General features: G+C 40.2%; 1 protein-coding gene across 1 annotated transcript in view; it reads left to right on the top strand.

Annotated features, from left to right (window-relative positions):
* Positions 1-17,252, top strand: part of LOC122643889 (glutamine--fructose-6-phosphate aminotransferase [isomerizing] 2-like) — a 57,987-nt gene that overhangs the window by 28,190 nt on the left and 12,545 nt on the right. Inside the window, exons 3-8 of the mRNA XM_043837463.1 lie at positions 3,537-3,648; positions 6,643-6,788; positions 14,561-14,722; positions 16,296-16,656; positions 16,758-17,008; positions 17,092-17,206. Of these exons, the coding sequence (XP_043693398.1) occupies positions 3,537-3,648; positions 6,643-6,788; positions 14,561-14,722; positions 16,296-16,656; positions 16,758-17,008; positions 17,092-17,206 (1,147 nt within the window). The remainder of the gene's footprint in view (positions 1-3,536; positions 3,649-6,642; positions 6,789-14,560; positions 14,723-16,295; positions 16,657-16,757; positions 17,009-17,091; positions 17,207-17,252) is intronic.

The raw sequence follows: 17,252 nt of genomic DNA, 5'->3' as shown, positions 1-17,252 counted from the left end.
AGCAGGTTCAATCAACTGTTGCTTCAGTACCCATCCAATTGCCGAACCCAGATCCAGAACCTGCCTCTCCACCTGGTAATGTTCCTTCTCCTGAATTACCTATTGCTCTTCGCAAAGGTGTCAGGACTTGCACTTGGCATCCCATATCTCATGTTGTTTCTTATGACTCCCTTTCCCCATCCTTTCGTGCTTTTGTTTCGTCTCTTTCTTCTGTTCGTATTCCTAACAATTGGCAGGAAGCTCTATTAGATGGAAAGTGGAAGGCAGCTATGATGGAAGAAATGGAGGCCTTGAAGAAAAATAACACATGGGAGCTTGTGGTTCTTCCACCTGGGAAGAAAACCATTGGATGTAAATGGGTGTTTGTGGTGAAACAGAAGGTGGATGATACTGTGGATAGGTATAAGGCACGACTCGTGGCCAAGGGGTTCACTCAGACATACGGCATTGATTACCAGGAAACCTTTGCACATGTTGCGAAGTTAAATACTGTTCGTGTGTTATTATCTTGTGCAGTCAACCTTGGATGGGATTTGCAGCAGCTAGATGTAAAAAATGCCTTCCTAAATGGAGTACTGGATGAGGAAGTATATATGGATATTCCACCAGGGTTCTCTTCTGATAGAAACCAAGGAAAAGGGTGTAGGCTGAAGCGTGCACTGTATGGGCTGAAGCAGTCAGCTCGAGCATGGTTTGGCCGGTTCCACAAGGCCATGATTTCTGTGGGCTATAAGCAGAGTAATGCTGATCACACACTCTTTATAAAGAGGGTTGGTGAAAAACTCACTGTTCCTATAGTCTACGTTGATGACATAGTGGTTACTGGCAATGATGGTGATGAGATCAGATGGTTGAAGACCTTTCTTGGACAAGAATTTGAGATTAAAGATCTAGGGAAACTACGATACTTTCTTGGGATTGAAGTGGCCAGATCTTCTAAAGGCATTTTTCTCTCTCAAAGGAAGTATGTCCTAGACTTATTGACTGAAACCTGGTTGTTAGGCTGCCATCCTTCAGATACTCTTATGGACCCTGCTGTTCGGCTCAAGGAAAAAGAGGGTGAGCCTGTTGATAAAGGCCGGTACCAAAGACTAGTAGGGAAGCTGATTTATCACTCACAGACTCGTCTTGACATTTCTGTCGCCGTGAGTACTGTGAGTCAGTTTATGCATGATCCCTACTCTTCTCATATGGAGGCTGTTCTTCGTAATTTGAAGTTAGCTCCTGGAAAAGGAATTCTTCTGTCTGCACATGGTCACCTATGGATAGAAGCTTACACTGATGTTGATGGGGTTGATTCTGCGGATCACAAGTCTATTTCTGGGTATTGCTCTTTTGTAGGTGGAAATCTTGTCACATGGCGTAGCAAGAAGCAAAATGTAGTTGCTCGTTCTAGTGCCGAAGCTGAGTTTCGAGCTATGGCACAAGGTATTTGTGAGTTACTTTGGCTTAAAGGTTTGCTACAAGATCTTGGTGTCCCTATTCGTCTTCCTATGTTGTTGTACTGCGACAACAAGGCTGTAATCAGTATAGCACACAACCCAGTACAACATGATCGTACCAAGCACGTTGAGGTGGATAGGCATTTCATCAAGGAAAAGTTAGAAGATGGGCTGATTTGTATTCCTTTTGTGACATCTGCTGATCAACTTGCTGATATCTTCACCAAGGGATTGTCTGGGGAATTGTTTCATCCCAATCTAGTCAAGTTGGGCATGATCGACATCTTTGCTCCAACTTGAGGGGGAGTGTTGAGATTGGCTACTTTACCCAATAGGGGTAATGTAGTCCTTTTGTTTTATTTGTTTTATCTTTTATTTTTATTTCCTTTTCTGTAATTTTTCCCCTTGACCGATCTCTATTTGGGATTCCTAGTTGTAATGGGAATTCCTAATAGGAATAGGAAAGGGGGGCATTCTTACTTTGAGTCATTCCTACTTTGATTAGGAATAAGTTGTATTCCTACCTTGAGTAGGAATAAGTTGTAATTTTGGATTATTATAAATAAAGGGGCTGGGTGATCGATTATGACACTCAAGCATTCAGTTCTAAGGGCTGCTAACAATTTGTCATGAAATCAGAAGCATAAGTGAATTTAAATTTGTATTTCTGACAAGGGGTGAAAAATTACCTATAGCAGAGGGGATCCAAGGATCATGCAAGCATGAAGTAGCTTTACCGTTCCCAATTACACGGTGGACCATATTTTTAAGGTTTGGTTAAACCTTAGCAATGCTATTCCATGTCCAAGAACCTTTTTTTGAAAAAGTTTTGGGGTAAAAAATTGAAGATCTAGGAAAATATTTAGCCTTTAGGACCTTTGCCCAAGTGCTAGATGGTTCTTAAAGAAGTCTCCATCCAAGTTTCATAATTAAGGCTCTATTATGGAAAAAGGATTTCCTAATCCCCAAACCCCCTTCCTTCATAGGCTTGCAAACAGTATCCCAACCAATCAAATGGCATTTCCTCTTTGCAGCCTGGTCATTGTTCAAAAATTGAAGATGAATGGAGTCCAGATCATTACAAGTTTTTTGCGGGAAGAGGAAACTAGACATGAGATTAGAAGGGGTTGAAGCAAGAACAGATTGGATTATAACTCTTCTTCCAGCAAAGGAAAGAAAATTTGCTTTCCAAGAAGAGAGTTTTACTCTAACCCTTTCCACAATCATATTCAAAGTCGTACTTGATATAAGACATAAGTTATGGATGTCTTTCCTCACCACTTCTCCTAAGGTCATTTTAGGTCTGCCACTGACTCTTTTAGTTCTGTCAATCTGAATCAAATCACTCCTCCGTATTGAGCATCCAAAGGCCTCCGTTGAACATAACCATGCCACCACAAACGACTTTCTCTTAGCTTATCATGATTCATAGTTGTCAAGGCGTTGCCTAGGCGTCCAGGCGCCTTGTTCAACTTGGGCGCCTTGGGCGCCTTGTTCGCCTAGTTGGTGTCGCCTTGAATTTTGCCCCTCCCCACCACTTTGGGGCGCCTAACCGCCGTGACAACTATGATCATGAATCGGAGCTACTCCCAAACCAGCTCCAATATGATCATTTCTTACTTTATCCTTCCTAGTTTTGCCACTCATCCATCTCAACATCCTCATCTCTGCTACACGAAGTTTATCTATATTATGCTTCTTAACTACCCAACATTCCAGACATCATAGCGAGTCGTATTACTGTCCTATAAAATATTTCTTTTAAGTTTTAAAGGAATACACCGATCACACTACCCTCCGGACACACCTCTCCACTTCATCCACTATTTTAGTTCTCTGTGAAACATCATCCTCTAGATGTCACCCACACAGACACTGACAAAAGCACACAAGCGCTGCCACCCACTCACACACACACACACACACATGCACAGACATACACACAAACTTCATATTTAGCTCTTGAAGACATTCCTTTGAGTTGCTACATCTCCGTTGAGTGTTAAGAAATTGTTATCATTTTTTAACCTTGAATATACAGTAACCATTATTCATTAGCTGAAGTTGATTTTTTGCTTATTGTAATCTCATCAGGTTTTAAAAGAAACACTAGTTCGGCATGGCTTTACCTTTGAGTCTGAAACAGATACAGAAGTCATTCCCAAGCTTGCAAAATTTGTTTTTGACAAAGCAAATGAAGCAGGAGGTAATCTTGGTCTATGAACTTGAGATTGTTGAAAGAGATATTGTTCTTGTACTTTTGTTTTTGTATATCTTTAAGAATCCTGTCAATGATGCTTGATATATTTTTATTTGGATAAATTACACCTGGGGTACCTAACATTTAGAGAAATTACACTTGAGGTTCCTCATGTTTGATATGTTAGGTTTGGGGTACCTCATGTGTCATAAATATTATGTTTGGGGTACCATTTCTTTTCATATTTCCAATTTTGCCCATAGATATATGTTTGTTGACACTTTTTCCTCTTCTTCTCCAACCGATTGGCTGCAACACTTATCCATAGTGGGGGGAGAGAGTGAAACAGAGAGGGGTGTGAGAGAGAGAGAGATGGGCTTGCAAGGCAGGCAATCACGGGGCAAGAGGGTGCAGCAGGTGGTGGATTATGTTGAGGGGAAGGGTGCTGCAGGGTTCACGGCTGGTTAATATAAGGTTGTTTTTTGATATTGTTCAACGAACCTTGATGGACTCCCATACATGATAAAACCTATAACCCTTGACAACCATTTCCATCTTCATCATTGTTATCATTCAAGTCTGAATAAGAAATCCTCATTCCATCTTCACCACCCCGAACCCTTCTCATATTCCTCCTCCAATACTCGACCATTACCAAATCCACAAGAACCCACACACTGTAGCGTGTACCCCCAAAATCGAAACCCTAATCGGAGTATTAGGCTGCTGCTTTGTGGTACAAGCAAGCATCATAATAAACACTACAGTTAATGCCAAGTTCCAAGCAATATGAAGTGCGACAACAGGCTCGAGCAACCCAATCAGCACATCGCGCCTTGAGCTGCGGTGACACCGGCTCACACACCAGCATCGATGGCCCTTTCCGACCCACTGCTCGGCCCATCAATAGCACAAGCATGGTGGTGTGAGACGTTGAATCTTTATTGATGGCCGGTCTCGGGTGGAATGAAGGCACTGAAGCCTCCTTTACGTTCGTGCCATTGCTAGTATGGAAAGTTTCAGAGAAGGAATTGATTAGAATAAGAAAAACAAGAAGCAGAAGAAGAAGACAATAGGATGCCATGTAGTGCGAGGTTCATGGCTGGTCCTTTTATTTGAGTCACATGGATTATTCCCACTATTGGATAAGTAACAAGAGGGAGAAGAGGGTTGGGAAAGGGGAGAGAGCGGGGTTGTTGAGAAGGTGATTGGCAAAATATGAAGACAGGAAATACATGGGGAAAATCATTCTCTATTTACAAAATTGTCTGAGTTTTTGAGAGAGACAACTGACCAAGGCTTGATAAGAACCCAGGAAGCAAAAAACTGCAGAATAACACAGTTCACTCTTGAAACAAAATAAACTTCACCAACCACAAACAGACTGCCCCTAAGCCAAGGGAACAACACCCAGTCTCCTGCAGCTCCACCTATTCAGTACATTTTCATGAATGTGATTATAGGTCGGGGAGGAGAGACAACCAGAGCGGGGAGGAAGGAGATTGTTGCAGGAATGAGTAGAGGGCAAGGGAGGTGAGAGCACAATCAGAATTGAGCAATTTTAATAAGTCTAAAACAGGGATTTTGAACTAGATCAATTCTTGGGTTGATCAGCTTCAAATTGGGTTGAAGGAAGGGACCAATGAGTCCAATAATCCTTAAAGAAACCACAGGGATCCAAGGGTTAGATATAGAGTTGTGAATGAAATTCAGTTGCAACAGTAGAACATAAAATAGAAGAATCGCAGGGTTGGGAGAACTACAAAATAGTTTAAACACTGTTTGTCTTTTACGATCAAACAACCAAACACCTTCAGGAACCCACCCTAAAAACAGCAAACTACAAGCACAACTTAAGAACAATAGGTGGATAAATTCAGGAAAAAAAATCACAGGAACAAAGGAGGAAAGAAAGAGATAAAAGGGCTATGACCAAGAATTTTCACCAAGGCTTGGGTTAGCATCTCACCAACCAAAACAAGCCATCTCACCACTGCTTTTCACATTTAATGACATAAAACATGAAATTTCATTAAACTTCTTCAAAATGCTTACAGGCAGCCCTAGTGTCTGAGAGGGTTCTAGACTCTCATTGGGACTCCTAGACTCTTTGACCATTTATTGAACTGCATATTTTTCAAAGACTTACACAACCATCAATAACCAACTTATTTGACTAAAATAATATATGCAAGACTTTAGATAATAATTGTCACTAACTGGATAATGCTTCTCAAATTCTGCATACATGCATTAATTACTTTTGACCCTTACTTGACTGAGACTTGGACTGGTTTTGGCTGAACCAGAATTCACCCAGACATGGTTGGTCTGGCCTGAACCAACTGAACCTGGTTCAGTTAAACCAAAACAGGTTCATTCAAGGAACTGCAGGCTAAGGTAGAGGCTTGGTTCCTCCTTTCTTGTGGTGGTACTATTTGGAGTAGAACTTATCTACATTAGGTACCCTAAGTGTACTTTCTCTAAATGTTAGATGCCCTGTGTGTAATTTATTTATTTTTTCTTTTAGGAAACAATGATGTTTGATATTGTTTTGTCTTAGGGTCATGTTTTTTTTTCCATGTGTCACACTTGGATGTACATGTTGGGAACCTCATGGTCAAATCTCATCCTGAAACAAGTACTTGAATTGGCTATAAAGTCAGTTCAAAGTTACATAAAGTTAAAAGAATGTGATTTCACTGTAATGGAATCTAATGGCATTTCTGTAATTCCTTGTAACTTTGGACTTACTTAAGGCACTTTCCCTACCTAATTTGGGTTTGAACTTAACCGGTTAGTTGCGTGTGGGGTCCTTTATCATGTTGGCTCACTCATGTTTGTCAATGTGGCAAGTCATGTCAGATTTCAATATCACAAACAGGTCTTTATGAACATCATGGACCAAGGATGTATCTGTGCTTAAAACACACAGAGAGCTGTATGTATTTGTTGCACATATGTCTACTTTGTTTTACCTTTCAGGTGGTTATGCTGCAGGCGATCAGAGAGTAACATTTACTCAAGTTGTCATTGAAGTCATGAGGCATCTCGAAGGAGCATATGCACTTATTTTCAAAAGTCGACATTATCCAAATGAGTTGATTGCTTGCAAACGTGGCAGTCCATTGATCTTAGGTGTCAGAGTAAGTTATGTCTGCGAGTTATTTATCTTGATTTGGCAAAATGAATCCTCTTTATGAACTTTGCTATCTTTATTTTGATATATCTGTCATAACACTCAATCTACTACAGTTATAGTTATAGGATCTTGCTGGATTATTTGTACTGCCCACATATAATATTTCTTTTGGCCTGTGACGTTCAATTTATTTGGGAATATTCAAATTACATATACTACAATGCAAGCTGCTTTTTCACCTTAATTAATTACATGTTATTTCAAAATGTTGTTTAATGTATTAATCATAACACAGCCTGTGGTAGAATACACAGTTATGATCCCGGATCATGTTGATCTTTTGCCTTGGCAGTTTGGTGCATATAACAGAGTAAGTACACTAATACAGCAGCAGTAGCAGGCCCCTTCTACAGAAGTTTTTGTATCCAATACCTGATTATTTGCGAATAAGAGAAAAGAGAGAAATCCTGTTCAGCAGCTAATTATGCTTTTGCATCACAGTCTCTTTGCTGGATTATCCAATGTGTCTCCCCATCTTTACATGAGATGCACTTCCCAAGAGGGTGATCTAGCCTGTTGAGGGGTACTGAGATGCAGGACCCAAGATTTTACTATTAACAGGCAAAATGTAGAAGTAGGAGGCTGATAGGGAAAGAGGAAATGGATTTAATGCATTCGTATTTTATTTTTTTTCTATGTTTAGCTTTCCTATTTCTGTTGTAACTGTGTATGATTTGTTATAAATAAAGGGTTCTGGCTAGCGATAGAAAAAATTCTTAGAATCTATTGCTGGTTCTGTTTCTCATGATCTCTTTCTCAGCTCCTTCTCTTCTCTTATTTTCTGGTTTTCTCAAAGCTCTAACAGATACATGGTATCAGAGCTATTATGAGTCAGAATTTCTTCATATCGATTCTGGTTTTGAGCCTACTCTGGATTGTGTGATTGGTTGCTGCAACTTATGCTGCCTACAGTGGTTTAAAGCTCTGGTTCCTGATTATATGAAGAACAATTAGAGGTTTCCTGTGTATCGTATATAGTTTCCATGGAGGTTTTTATTACTCAATCTCAAGATCAGGCTATTTAGAAGGTTGTGAGACATTGTTCTCTGCAGATTCATCCTTGCGGCAAGTATATTCTGAAGTGTTTTCTTTTTTAAAATCTGCCATTACTCTACAATCAGCCAGCCCTTTTCCCTCAAACTTCAAGGTTTTATTCCCTCTTACAGTCAGTTCCTTCTCCCAGAATATTTTGCTGATCAGAGGCCTGATTTATGTGGGATTGAAATTCTCATATCTTGCTTTACGGTACCCTTTTTTGTAGTTTTAATTACAGCAATATGTTTTAGTTTATCCCAGGATCTGACCATCAGATTCTATTGAATTTTTAATGGTTTGTTCCCCTGTAATAGCAGCACCTTCGATTCTGTTTTGGTGCTCATCAGCCACGTAGTTTGGCTTATATACAAAATCACCCAAGTTCTGGGTGTTGTGGTTCAAGATTTGATCTCTTATGCTGCGGTTTCAGTAGCTCTGCCAGATTAGCATGTTTCTTATATATCTCCTTGTCTTGGAGTCGTTGTTAGAGTTGTTAGAAGTTATGTATTGAGGGTAGTTTAGGAACTAGCCTTTTGTCTAGTTGCCTTATTATGTATTTTCTCTTTTTTTTATTTATTATTTTTTACCTTTTACCTTCCTAGGGAGGTGGAGGTAATATTCTCTTCTTATCATTGAAGTAATATAGTTGTGTGGAGAAGTCTCTCCAACACAAGTCATTGACCACCGAAATACATCTCTTCTCTTCCATCTTTTCTTCTTCTTCCTCTCCTCTCTTCCTCTCCTTCTTCAACCCCTCTCCCTTCTCTTACTTGTATTCTTAACCTAAAATCCAACTTGATATCAAAGCTTTAGGTTTGAGAGTCGTATTCAGTCCTGTCTCTTATTCTTTTTCTTCTCTTTGAAATCCTAAGACACAAAGGGTGAAAGGGTTTCAAGGAGAAGACTCCAAAGTAAAATACTTGTTGAAGGAGCATGTAATAGGTTCTATATGACCTATTTTACTGTTTGAAGATGCCATTCGAGCTTTGTTGAAGCTCCCTTGAAGGATTGAAGCCCCCAAAGCTGCTGCTAGGGTTACCGCCAGTTGTAACTTGCAGGTTCTGTTTCTCTATCTCTCTCGGCCTGGGTTTGCACCTTGGAATGGACCATTAGAATCGCCTATGGGTGCTTATTATGCCCCATATGATCCTCCTTGCTGATTGAAGGACCTGTTGGCACACAATCCTTTTTTGTGGGGTCTCATTTCCTGCTCAGGTAAAACCGAGAATGTTGTCTTCTCTCTTTACTTGCATTTGGAATGCAATAAGTTCCTTGGTTGAGAAATGAGTATGAACAGCTTTGTGTAAAGTATTTGAGCTTGTTTCAGTTGATGTTACTCCTTGGAGAGTGTTAGAGTGTTTTGTCAAGGTTTTCCTTATGTCTTCTTTGCTGAAATCTGATTATTGTGTTGGGTTCCATATTTGGACTGAGTGTGTACTCCCCACTTGTCTTTCGTATTCTTGTTTATTGTTAATTGCTGTTTCCCTTACAATATGGTTGATTCGGATACATCTGGGCTTGGTTCGGCTGATTCACGACCCTCTCTAACACCAACAGCTCCTCAGTTTGTTTATGAGAACCCACACCCACAGATCTCTATTGTGTAGCTTGATGGCACTAATTACTTGGACTGGTCACACTCAGTGAAGCTTTCCCTTAGGAGCAAAGGGAAACTTGGGTACATAACAGGTACTATTACAGCCCCAGAGCAAAGTTCTCTTGCCTATGAGAAATAGGAGACCAAAAATTCCACAGTCATGATATGGCTAATCTTCTCCATGAAGTCCGAGATTGAGAGAAGGTTTATGCGAAAAGAAACTGCCAAGGCAATTTGGGACAGTGTCTCTCAGACTTTCGATAGGGTAGGTGACTCTGCCAAGGTCTATCAGCTCCACCTAAAGATTATTGCAATGAGGTAGGGTGACAGGACCATTTATGAGTACTATAATGCTTATTTTAGTCTTTTGGAGGAGTATGACCACTACATGGATCTTCAATCGACCAAACAAAGGATGAATCAAAGGTGTATTGCACCCTTGAGAAAGAGCGTGTCGTCATTTTACTTGGTGGCCTGAACCAATCAGGCTCCAGATTTTAGGCTGGTCCTCTCTTACATCTCTTGATGAGGTCTATAGCTACTTACAGAGTGGGCAGACTCGGCGTGTTGTTATGGAACCAATACCCGCATCACCTCTTCAGAGGTCAACTCTCAATTCAAGTTCTTTCCGAGACACCTGTGGAGGTGGTAGAGGCCAATGGCCTAACCGTGAAGAAGATAGAGCAGTGGAGATAGGTGGTGCTAGTGGAGTTGGTAGAGACAACTTTAGATGTGATCATTGTGGGAGATCTGGACATACCAAGGATCGATGTTCGACTTTTCATGGCCGTCCCTCTGGTACACGAGGTGGTGCTAGTGGTATTCGTGGTGGTCGTAGAGGGGGAGCTCGAGCACACTTTGTGATCAGTGAGGCAGATGCTTGGGAGTTCCACCTAGCACACAAGATGACTCCACTTTGGTAGATGCAGTGGTTCTTAGGGTCATGTCACAGTTGAGCACATCTCCTACACCTACAGTAGCCAGCTCCTCTTCATCCTCCGCTTTGCAAGTCTTTACCTCAACTTCTACTGCAGCCCAATCTTGGGTCATTGATTTGGTGCTATTAACCACATGACTGGTACGTCCCATTATTATGATTCCTATACCATTTGTTCTGGTAAGGATACGGTTAGGGTAGCTGATGGCTCCCTTTCCTCCATCTCTGGTAAGGGCAGCATCCCTGTTACATCATCCATTTCTCTTACTTCCGTCCTTCATGTTCCTAACCTTACTTTTAACCTTTTATCCGTGAGCCATTTGACTAAATCCCTGAAATGTTCTGTCACCTTTTTTTCTTCTCATTGTCTTTTTCAGGATTTGGTGACGAAGAGGATTATTGGCAGTGGTCATGAGGAGCAAGGCCTTTATCTTTTTGAATCTTTTTTGCCCACAGCTCTGCACTATATGTGGTGGATGTAACGATAGTAGTTCTATGGATTCTATTGTGTTATGGCATCGTCATCTGTGCCATCCATCTTTTGTTGTAATGAGGAAATAATTACCTCACTTATTTTCTTCTATTGCTTCTTCTCATGTTTTTCAATGTGAACCATGTATGTTTGGCAAACGTTATCGTTCATCTTATCCATATCATGGTAATAGATCTGCTTCTCCTTTCCATATTGTGCATACTCAGACGCTTGTTAAAGATCGCTTGCTCTCCATGAATGTTTCCAAGCATTTTTGGTGTGATGCCATTCTTACTGCATGTTATTTGATTAATCGGATGCCTTCCTCTATTATAGATAATCATTTACCTTTTTCCATTGGCTTCCAAAAATTACCTTGTTCTCTCTACGACCATGGGTTTTTGGCAGTGTGTGTTTTGCTCATATCTTACATTGGCTTCCTAAAATTACCTTGTTCTCTCTACAACCATGGGGGTTTTTGGTTGTGTGTGTTTTGCTCATATCTTACACCCTCGGGTAGATAAGTTGTCTCCCAGGGCTGTATCGTGTATTTTTCTTGGGTATTCTCGAACCCAGAAAGGGTATCGTTGTTATGACCTGACTACTCAGAGGAAATTTGTTGGTGCTGACATTACTATCTTTGAAAGTACTCTATATTTTGTTCTTCCTGTACCTAGTTCTATACTTTTGATTGATAATAATTGTGAAATCCCCTGCTTGTACTTGGCCATTTGATGGTGTTCAGGTTGTCTCTACTCCTCCAAGTCTATCAGCGGCATAAAAGAACAATGCCATCTATTACTACTCCACCCACCACTCAGTTTACTCCAGCTGAAGCGCCAACAGACTTACCAGTGACTCTTCGAAAAGGTACACGTTCTCGGAAAGCTCCAACTATTTACCTTATTGAGAATTATGTATCTATTCTCACTTTCCATCTCCTTTGCGTAATCTTGCCTTGTCCATATCTACTAACTCCATTCCTCAGACTTATCAAGAAGCCTTATCGCATTCTCGGTGGAAAGTGGCAATGGAAGCCGAAATGGATCCCTTACCCTCTCGACACACAATGGACCCTGATTGACTTACCTCCTGGTAAGGATCTTGTATGTTTTCACAGGATATAAACCATTATGTATAATCTAGATGGTTTAGTGATGGCTAAAGGCCTGTTTGGTTGTAAAGGTATTCACTTAGACGTATTGTGTGGACTACTTTGAGACCTTCTCAGCCGTTGCTCCTCTCAATTCGGTCAGTGTTCTTATTGCCTTGGCCGTGAATTTGGACTGGCTGCTCTATCAACTGGATATCAAGAATGCATTCTTATATGGTAATTTACAGGAATAGGTTTATATGGAGCAACCTCCCTTGGGTATGTTGCTTAGGGGGAGAATTCACACAGAGTATGTAAGCTACAAAATGCAATTTACGGGTTGAAACAATCACCTAGGGCCTGGTTTGAAAAATTCAGCTCAATTGTTACAAGTGTAGGTTTTCATAGTGCTACTCTAATCACTCAGTTTTTGTTTGTTACCGAGGTTCTAAGGTAGTGTGTTTGTGGTTTATGTTGATAACATTATTTTTTTTGGTAATTATACATCTGGTATTGCAGAAGTAAAATCCTTAAATCAGCATTTTCAAATTAAAGACTTGGATTCCCTCAACTACTTTCTTGGTATTGAAGTTCTATGAAGCATGAAAGAGATATTAGTCTTTCCCAATGGAAATATGTGTTGGATCTTTTGTCTGAAAGTGGTATGCTTGGATATAAACCAGTGGATACTCCTATGGATCCTCATAAAAAATTTGGCGCAAATGATGGTGAAGTGTTTGATGATCCGCACCGGTATAGGAGACTAGTTGGGAAGCTTTTTTATCTAAATGTTACTCGTCCTGACAGGGTGTGATTAACCAATTTGTGCAGTCGCCAAAGAAAGTTCACTGGGAGGCAGCCTGTCATATCTTAAGGGTACCTAAAGGGAGCTTTAGGGAGGGCTTATTTACCAACCGCATCAGAATGTTGATCTGGTCGGGTTTTCTGAAGCTGATTGGGCCGGTGATGATGGTGATAGGAGATCTATCACAGGTTATTACACATTGGTTGGTGGCAACCTTGTCTCGTAGCGCAGTAAGAAGCAAACAACTGTGCCTCGTCCAGTGCTAAGGCTGACGATCAAGCTATGGCTCATACTACAGCTGAGTTGATGTGGTTGAAGTCTCTTCTTCAAGAGTTGGGTTTTCCAATTCCTCAGCCTATGAAGATGTTTTGTGATAATCAAGCAACCATTTACATTGCCAGAAACTATGTGTTTCATGAAAGAACCAAACATATTGAGGTTGATTGGCATTTTGTATGGGATACGGTTTTGAAGAAGCTGATTGTTACTTCGTTCCTTCCATCGGGTGATCTGTTTACCAAGTCCTTATTCATCCCTGCGTTCCGGAAGTGTTGTTCCAAGCTGGGGATGGACGATTTGTATGCTCCAACTTTAGGGAGACTGTTAAAGTGTAACAGTGTGTTACTCATGATAGGGCCATAGGGGGAGTTCCTATCGTGAGAGAGTCCTGTTTTGGTTTGGTTTTATTTGTTAGTAGTTACTGATTAGCTTGCTTTCCTATTTTATTTCCTATTTCCGTTGCAACTGTGTATGACTTGTTATAAATAAAGGGCTCTGGCTAGCGATAGGAAAAACTTCTAGAATCTATCGCTGGTTCTGTTTCTCATCATCATCTCTCTCTCTCGTCCTTCTCTTCTCTTATTTTCTGGTTTTCTCAAAGCTCTGACAGTTACAAGCTAAATATTGCTCCAAATGTACTATGATAATTGAGGAATATGTTCTTTTGGCAATAGATCAACATCATCTTTTCAATAGATGGCATCTGTTGCCATATTTATGAGTTGCAGCGATATAAAGATCTATGCCAACTACCATGTTTTCTAGTTCAGGACCAGGGACTGAATGTTTTCCATCCAATTCCAGTTCAGATCAGGATTGGATCATCTAATCCACTGACATGATTGAACAATCCATTTGTGGATCAGAAGGTCCAATATATATTCATATTCAGCCAGTCCTAGCCTATACACGAAACCATGCATACAATAAGTCTGTTGTACTCTAATGTGATTGATGTTGTTTACCAATCACTTTTGACTTATATAGACACACAGAGTCAAATTTTTGTGTTAGTGGTCTCAAAATTGTTTGGAAAAGGCAGTTCTTTGTGGAATTGTTTGAACAGTTGGCACAGGGCCATTACCCAGTGCTGGTCCTGCCTATGTGGGTTCTTGGGAAGGTTGTGTTGGGAGATGGTCCTAGACTCAGCATTTTTGCACAACGTGGCTGCTCTTAAGACTCGGATCCAGTCATTTTCCTTGGCTGCCTGAAGCTTTTACCATTGCTCCAATTGAGGACTGTTCAGAAACAAGGGGAAAGCCCCATGCATGGTGGGTCATTTTTCGTTGTGATGGACCACCAAATTTGAAATGTGCCCTAATCTGGGGGAGTTACCCTTCTATCTTTTTGTCCATGTGGCAAAAGTAGTGCACTTGTGGGAATAGGCTCCTACAAAATTAATTTCTTAAGCAGAGACAATGTGAAATTTTGGTGTTCTGTGCATTTTTTTACGTGATGTCGCCCAAATAACTTTAGGTGATGTATGTTGTTGTTGTAGGAACTAAATGAGCATGTGAACAGTGAACCACTCTATGATCCTAAATTTCTTCCGAAGACTGATGAGCCCAAGGAACTCTTCTTTTCTAGCGATGCCAATGCTGTTGTTGAGCACACAAAGAAAGTTTTGGTCATTGAGGATGACGAAGTTGTGCATATCCAGGTACTTCTTTCTCTTAGTACCTTTGCAATTTCTTTTTGGTTCCATTTTCTGTTCTGGCTGACCTGGTAGAGTATTACTATTTTCATATTAAATTGATGTCCAGTTTTATCTTTTACTCATAGTGACAATTTTTTTCTTTTCTTTTCGAAGCTTAAGCTTACTTGTCTTGTTCCGTAGGAACACTACTTTTATTCTTGAAAACTACAACTTAAATGATAAACCCAGCATTTTGGTACAAAGTGATTCCTGCAATGCCCTTAAACTTCTCACCCCTTGCTGAAACCAAAAGATGGGACCAGCATCTGTGCATATTTTCAAAAGAAGCCTTGATATATTGTCGAATATGCATCTGTTTATTTCCTTCCTGAATCCCCAACAAACAGAAAAAGCCAGTATCTTCCATGATTGGTGGAAAAGGGGATGCTAAGCCAGGTACAGAAGAAAGAACTGGCATCATGGGTAGTTGACTGATCCACCATGAAAACAGTTTTCATCATAGCTTCCAACCACTATAGACAGCTTACAGTGAATGTGGAGATATGCCAGAGTCTCAGCTGGCTTTTATATATGTAGCATCTCTTCAAGAGACGGAAGCCTCATCTATTTACTAAAAGTCTTCTTTGAGCTTCATCACCTGGGGAAGAGCATAGAGCTAACTTTGTTAAAAGCTGTTTCTAAATTGGGAGTGGAACATTTTTTAATGATGCATTTTTTAGTGTAAAAAAAGTACATAGTTGTTGCTAGATTGTCATTTGAGATATGAACTACTACCTACAAAGAAGTGATAAGTGGTCTTGACTGATCCATCTGTAGCTGAGTTTCATGAACACATTATGCACCTTCCCTGTACTTGAGATGGAGGATGAGAGAATAATATCCCTTTTATCCCTCTTAAAAAAGAAATTGAAAAAGAAACTCCTCTCTTTAAGTTTTGATCAGTTACCTACTCAATTGCACTTCACAACCCGCCATGGGGGATGAATGGGTCCATCAGATAGAGGGCCCCAACACCATCTCACTAGAATTTACCCAAGGTGAGTAAGGAATAGTTTAATCCAAAGTTTTGGGAAATTGCCAAATTGTCACTAGAGAGTATTGAATGTAAAAAATATTTAAGCTCATATTTGGAATTTTGAGCCCTTCCAAAAATATATAAGGGCATCTTTGTTATTTTCAGCCACTTTCTCTGCTCATATTGGGATAAAATTTTACCAGTGGGGGGGGGGGGGGGCGCTGCTCAACTATGTCATATGTTTGCAAAGTTTTATATCAGACATGAAAATTACGAACATTCAATTTTTTTAAATATTTTATATTTTCTATGGTGTACTTGTTATGTTAACTTGTAATACGATCATTTACTTTCACGTTGATCTATATGTTTCTAAACTTGCCTTCTATGACCATTGACCTACCATGGTTCCATAATCTGCACCACTCTAGCTCTGTGCTGTCAGGATACCATACTGCATGAAAACCAATTGCTTAACTAGTTACTTCTATTTGCTAATACTAAATGAATATGAGAGTATAGATTTTGGAATTTACTTACTTCTGATACTGATGATTCCAGGATGGAGGTGTGTCAATCCTCAAGTTTGATCATGGAAAAGATAAAAGAAGTGGCGGCCTTACTAGACCTTCATCTGTGCAACGTGCATTATCTGTTCTTGAGATGGAGGTTGAACAAATAACTAAAGGAAATTATGAGCATTACATGCAGAAAGAAATTCATGAACAACCAGAGTCTCTAACAACCACAATGAGGGGAAGGCTTATTCGTGGAGGTTCCTGCAAAGCCAAGAGTGTTCTTTTGGGTGGACTCAAGGATCACCTAAAGACAATTAGAAGGAGCAGGCGGATTGTTTTTATCGGTTGTGGTACAAGCTATAATGCTGCCTTAGCAGCAAGACCAATTTTGGAAGAGCTTTCTGGTGAGCATGAGTGTTACTAAGTCTCTGCAAGAATTTTAAATTTGATTGATGTATGCATATGGACTTATTTTACCTATTAATTTCTTTCCTGGAAATGAAAGGTCTGCCTGTAACTATGGAGGTCGCAAGTGATTTGTTGGACAGGCAGGGCCCCATATACAGAGAAGATACAGTTGTATTTGTTAGTCAATCTGGTGAAACTGCAGATACCTTACAAGCATTACAGTATGCTCGAGAAAATGGGGCATTATGTGTTGGTATAACAAATACTGTTGGTAGTGCAATAGCCAGGAATACACACTGTGGCATTCATATAAATGCTGGGTGTGAGATTGGTGTGGCTAGTACCAAGGTAAAATTTTCTTTTGTATGATAATTTATTTGAATGTTTGTACTTTTGGGTTTTATGAAGTGCTTTGTGCTATTTTTCCGCAGGCATATACAAGTCAGATTGTAGTGATGGCCATGTTGGCTCTAGCAATTGGAGGCGATACAATCTCTAATCAAGCAAGAAGAGAAGCTATCATAGATGGTCTATTTGACCTACCAGGTATGCTTCTTTTGACTTTCTTTCTTGCACCAGTCTGGAATTTGTG

This window comes from Telopea speciosissima, chromosome 10 (assembly GCF_018873765.1).
Source record: "Telopea speciosissima isolate NSW1024214 ecotype Mountain lineage chromosome 10, Tspe_v1, whole genome shotgun sequence".
In the NCBI taxonomy this organism is placed as follows: domain Eukaryota; kingdom Viridiplantae; phylum Streptophyta; class Magnoliopsida; order Proteales; family Proteaceae; genus Telopea; species Telopea speciosissima.
Note: the sequence above shows the minus strand (reverse complement) of the source record. Positions and strands in the feature narration are given on the sequence as shown.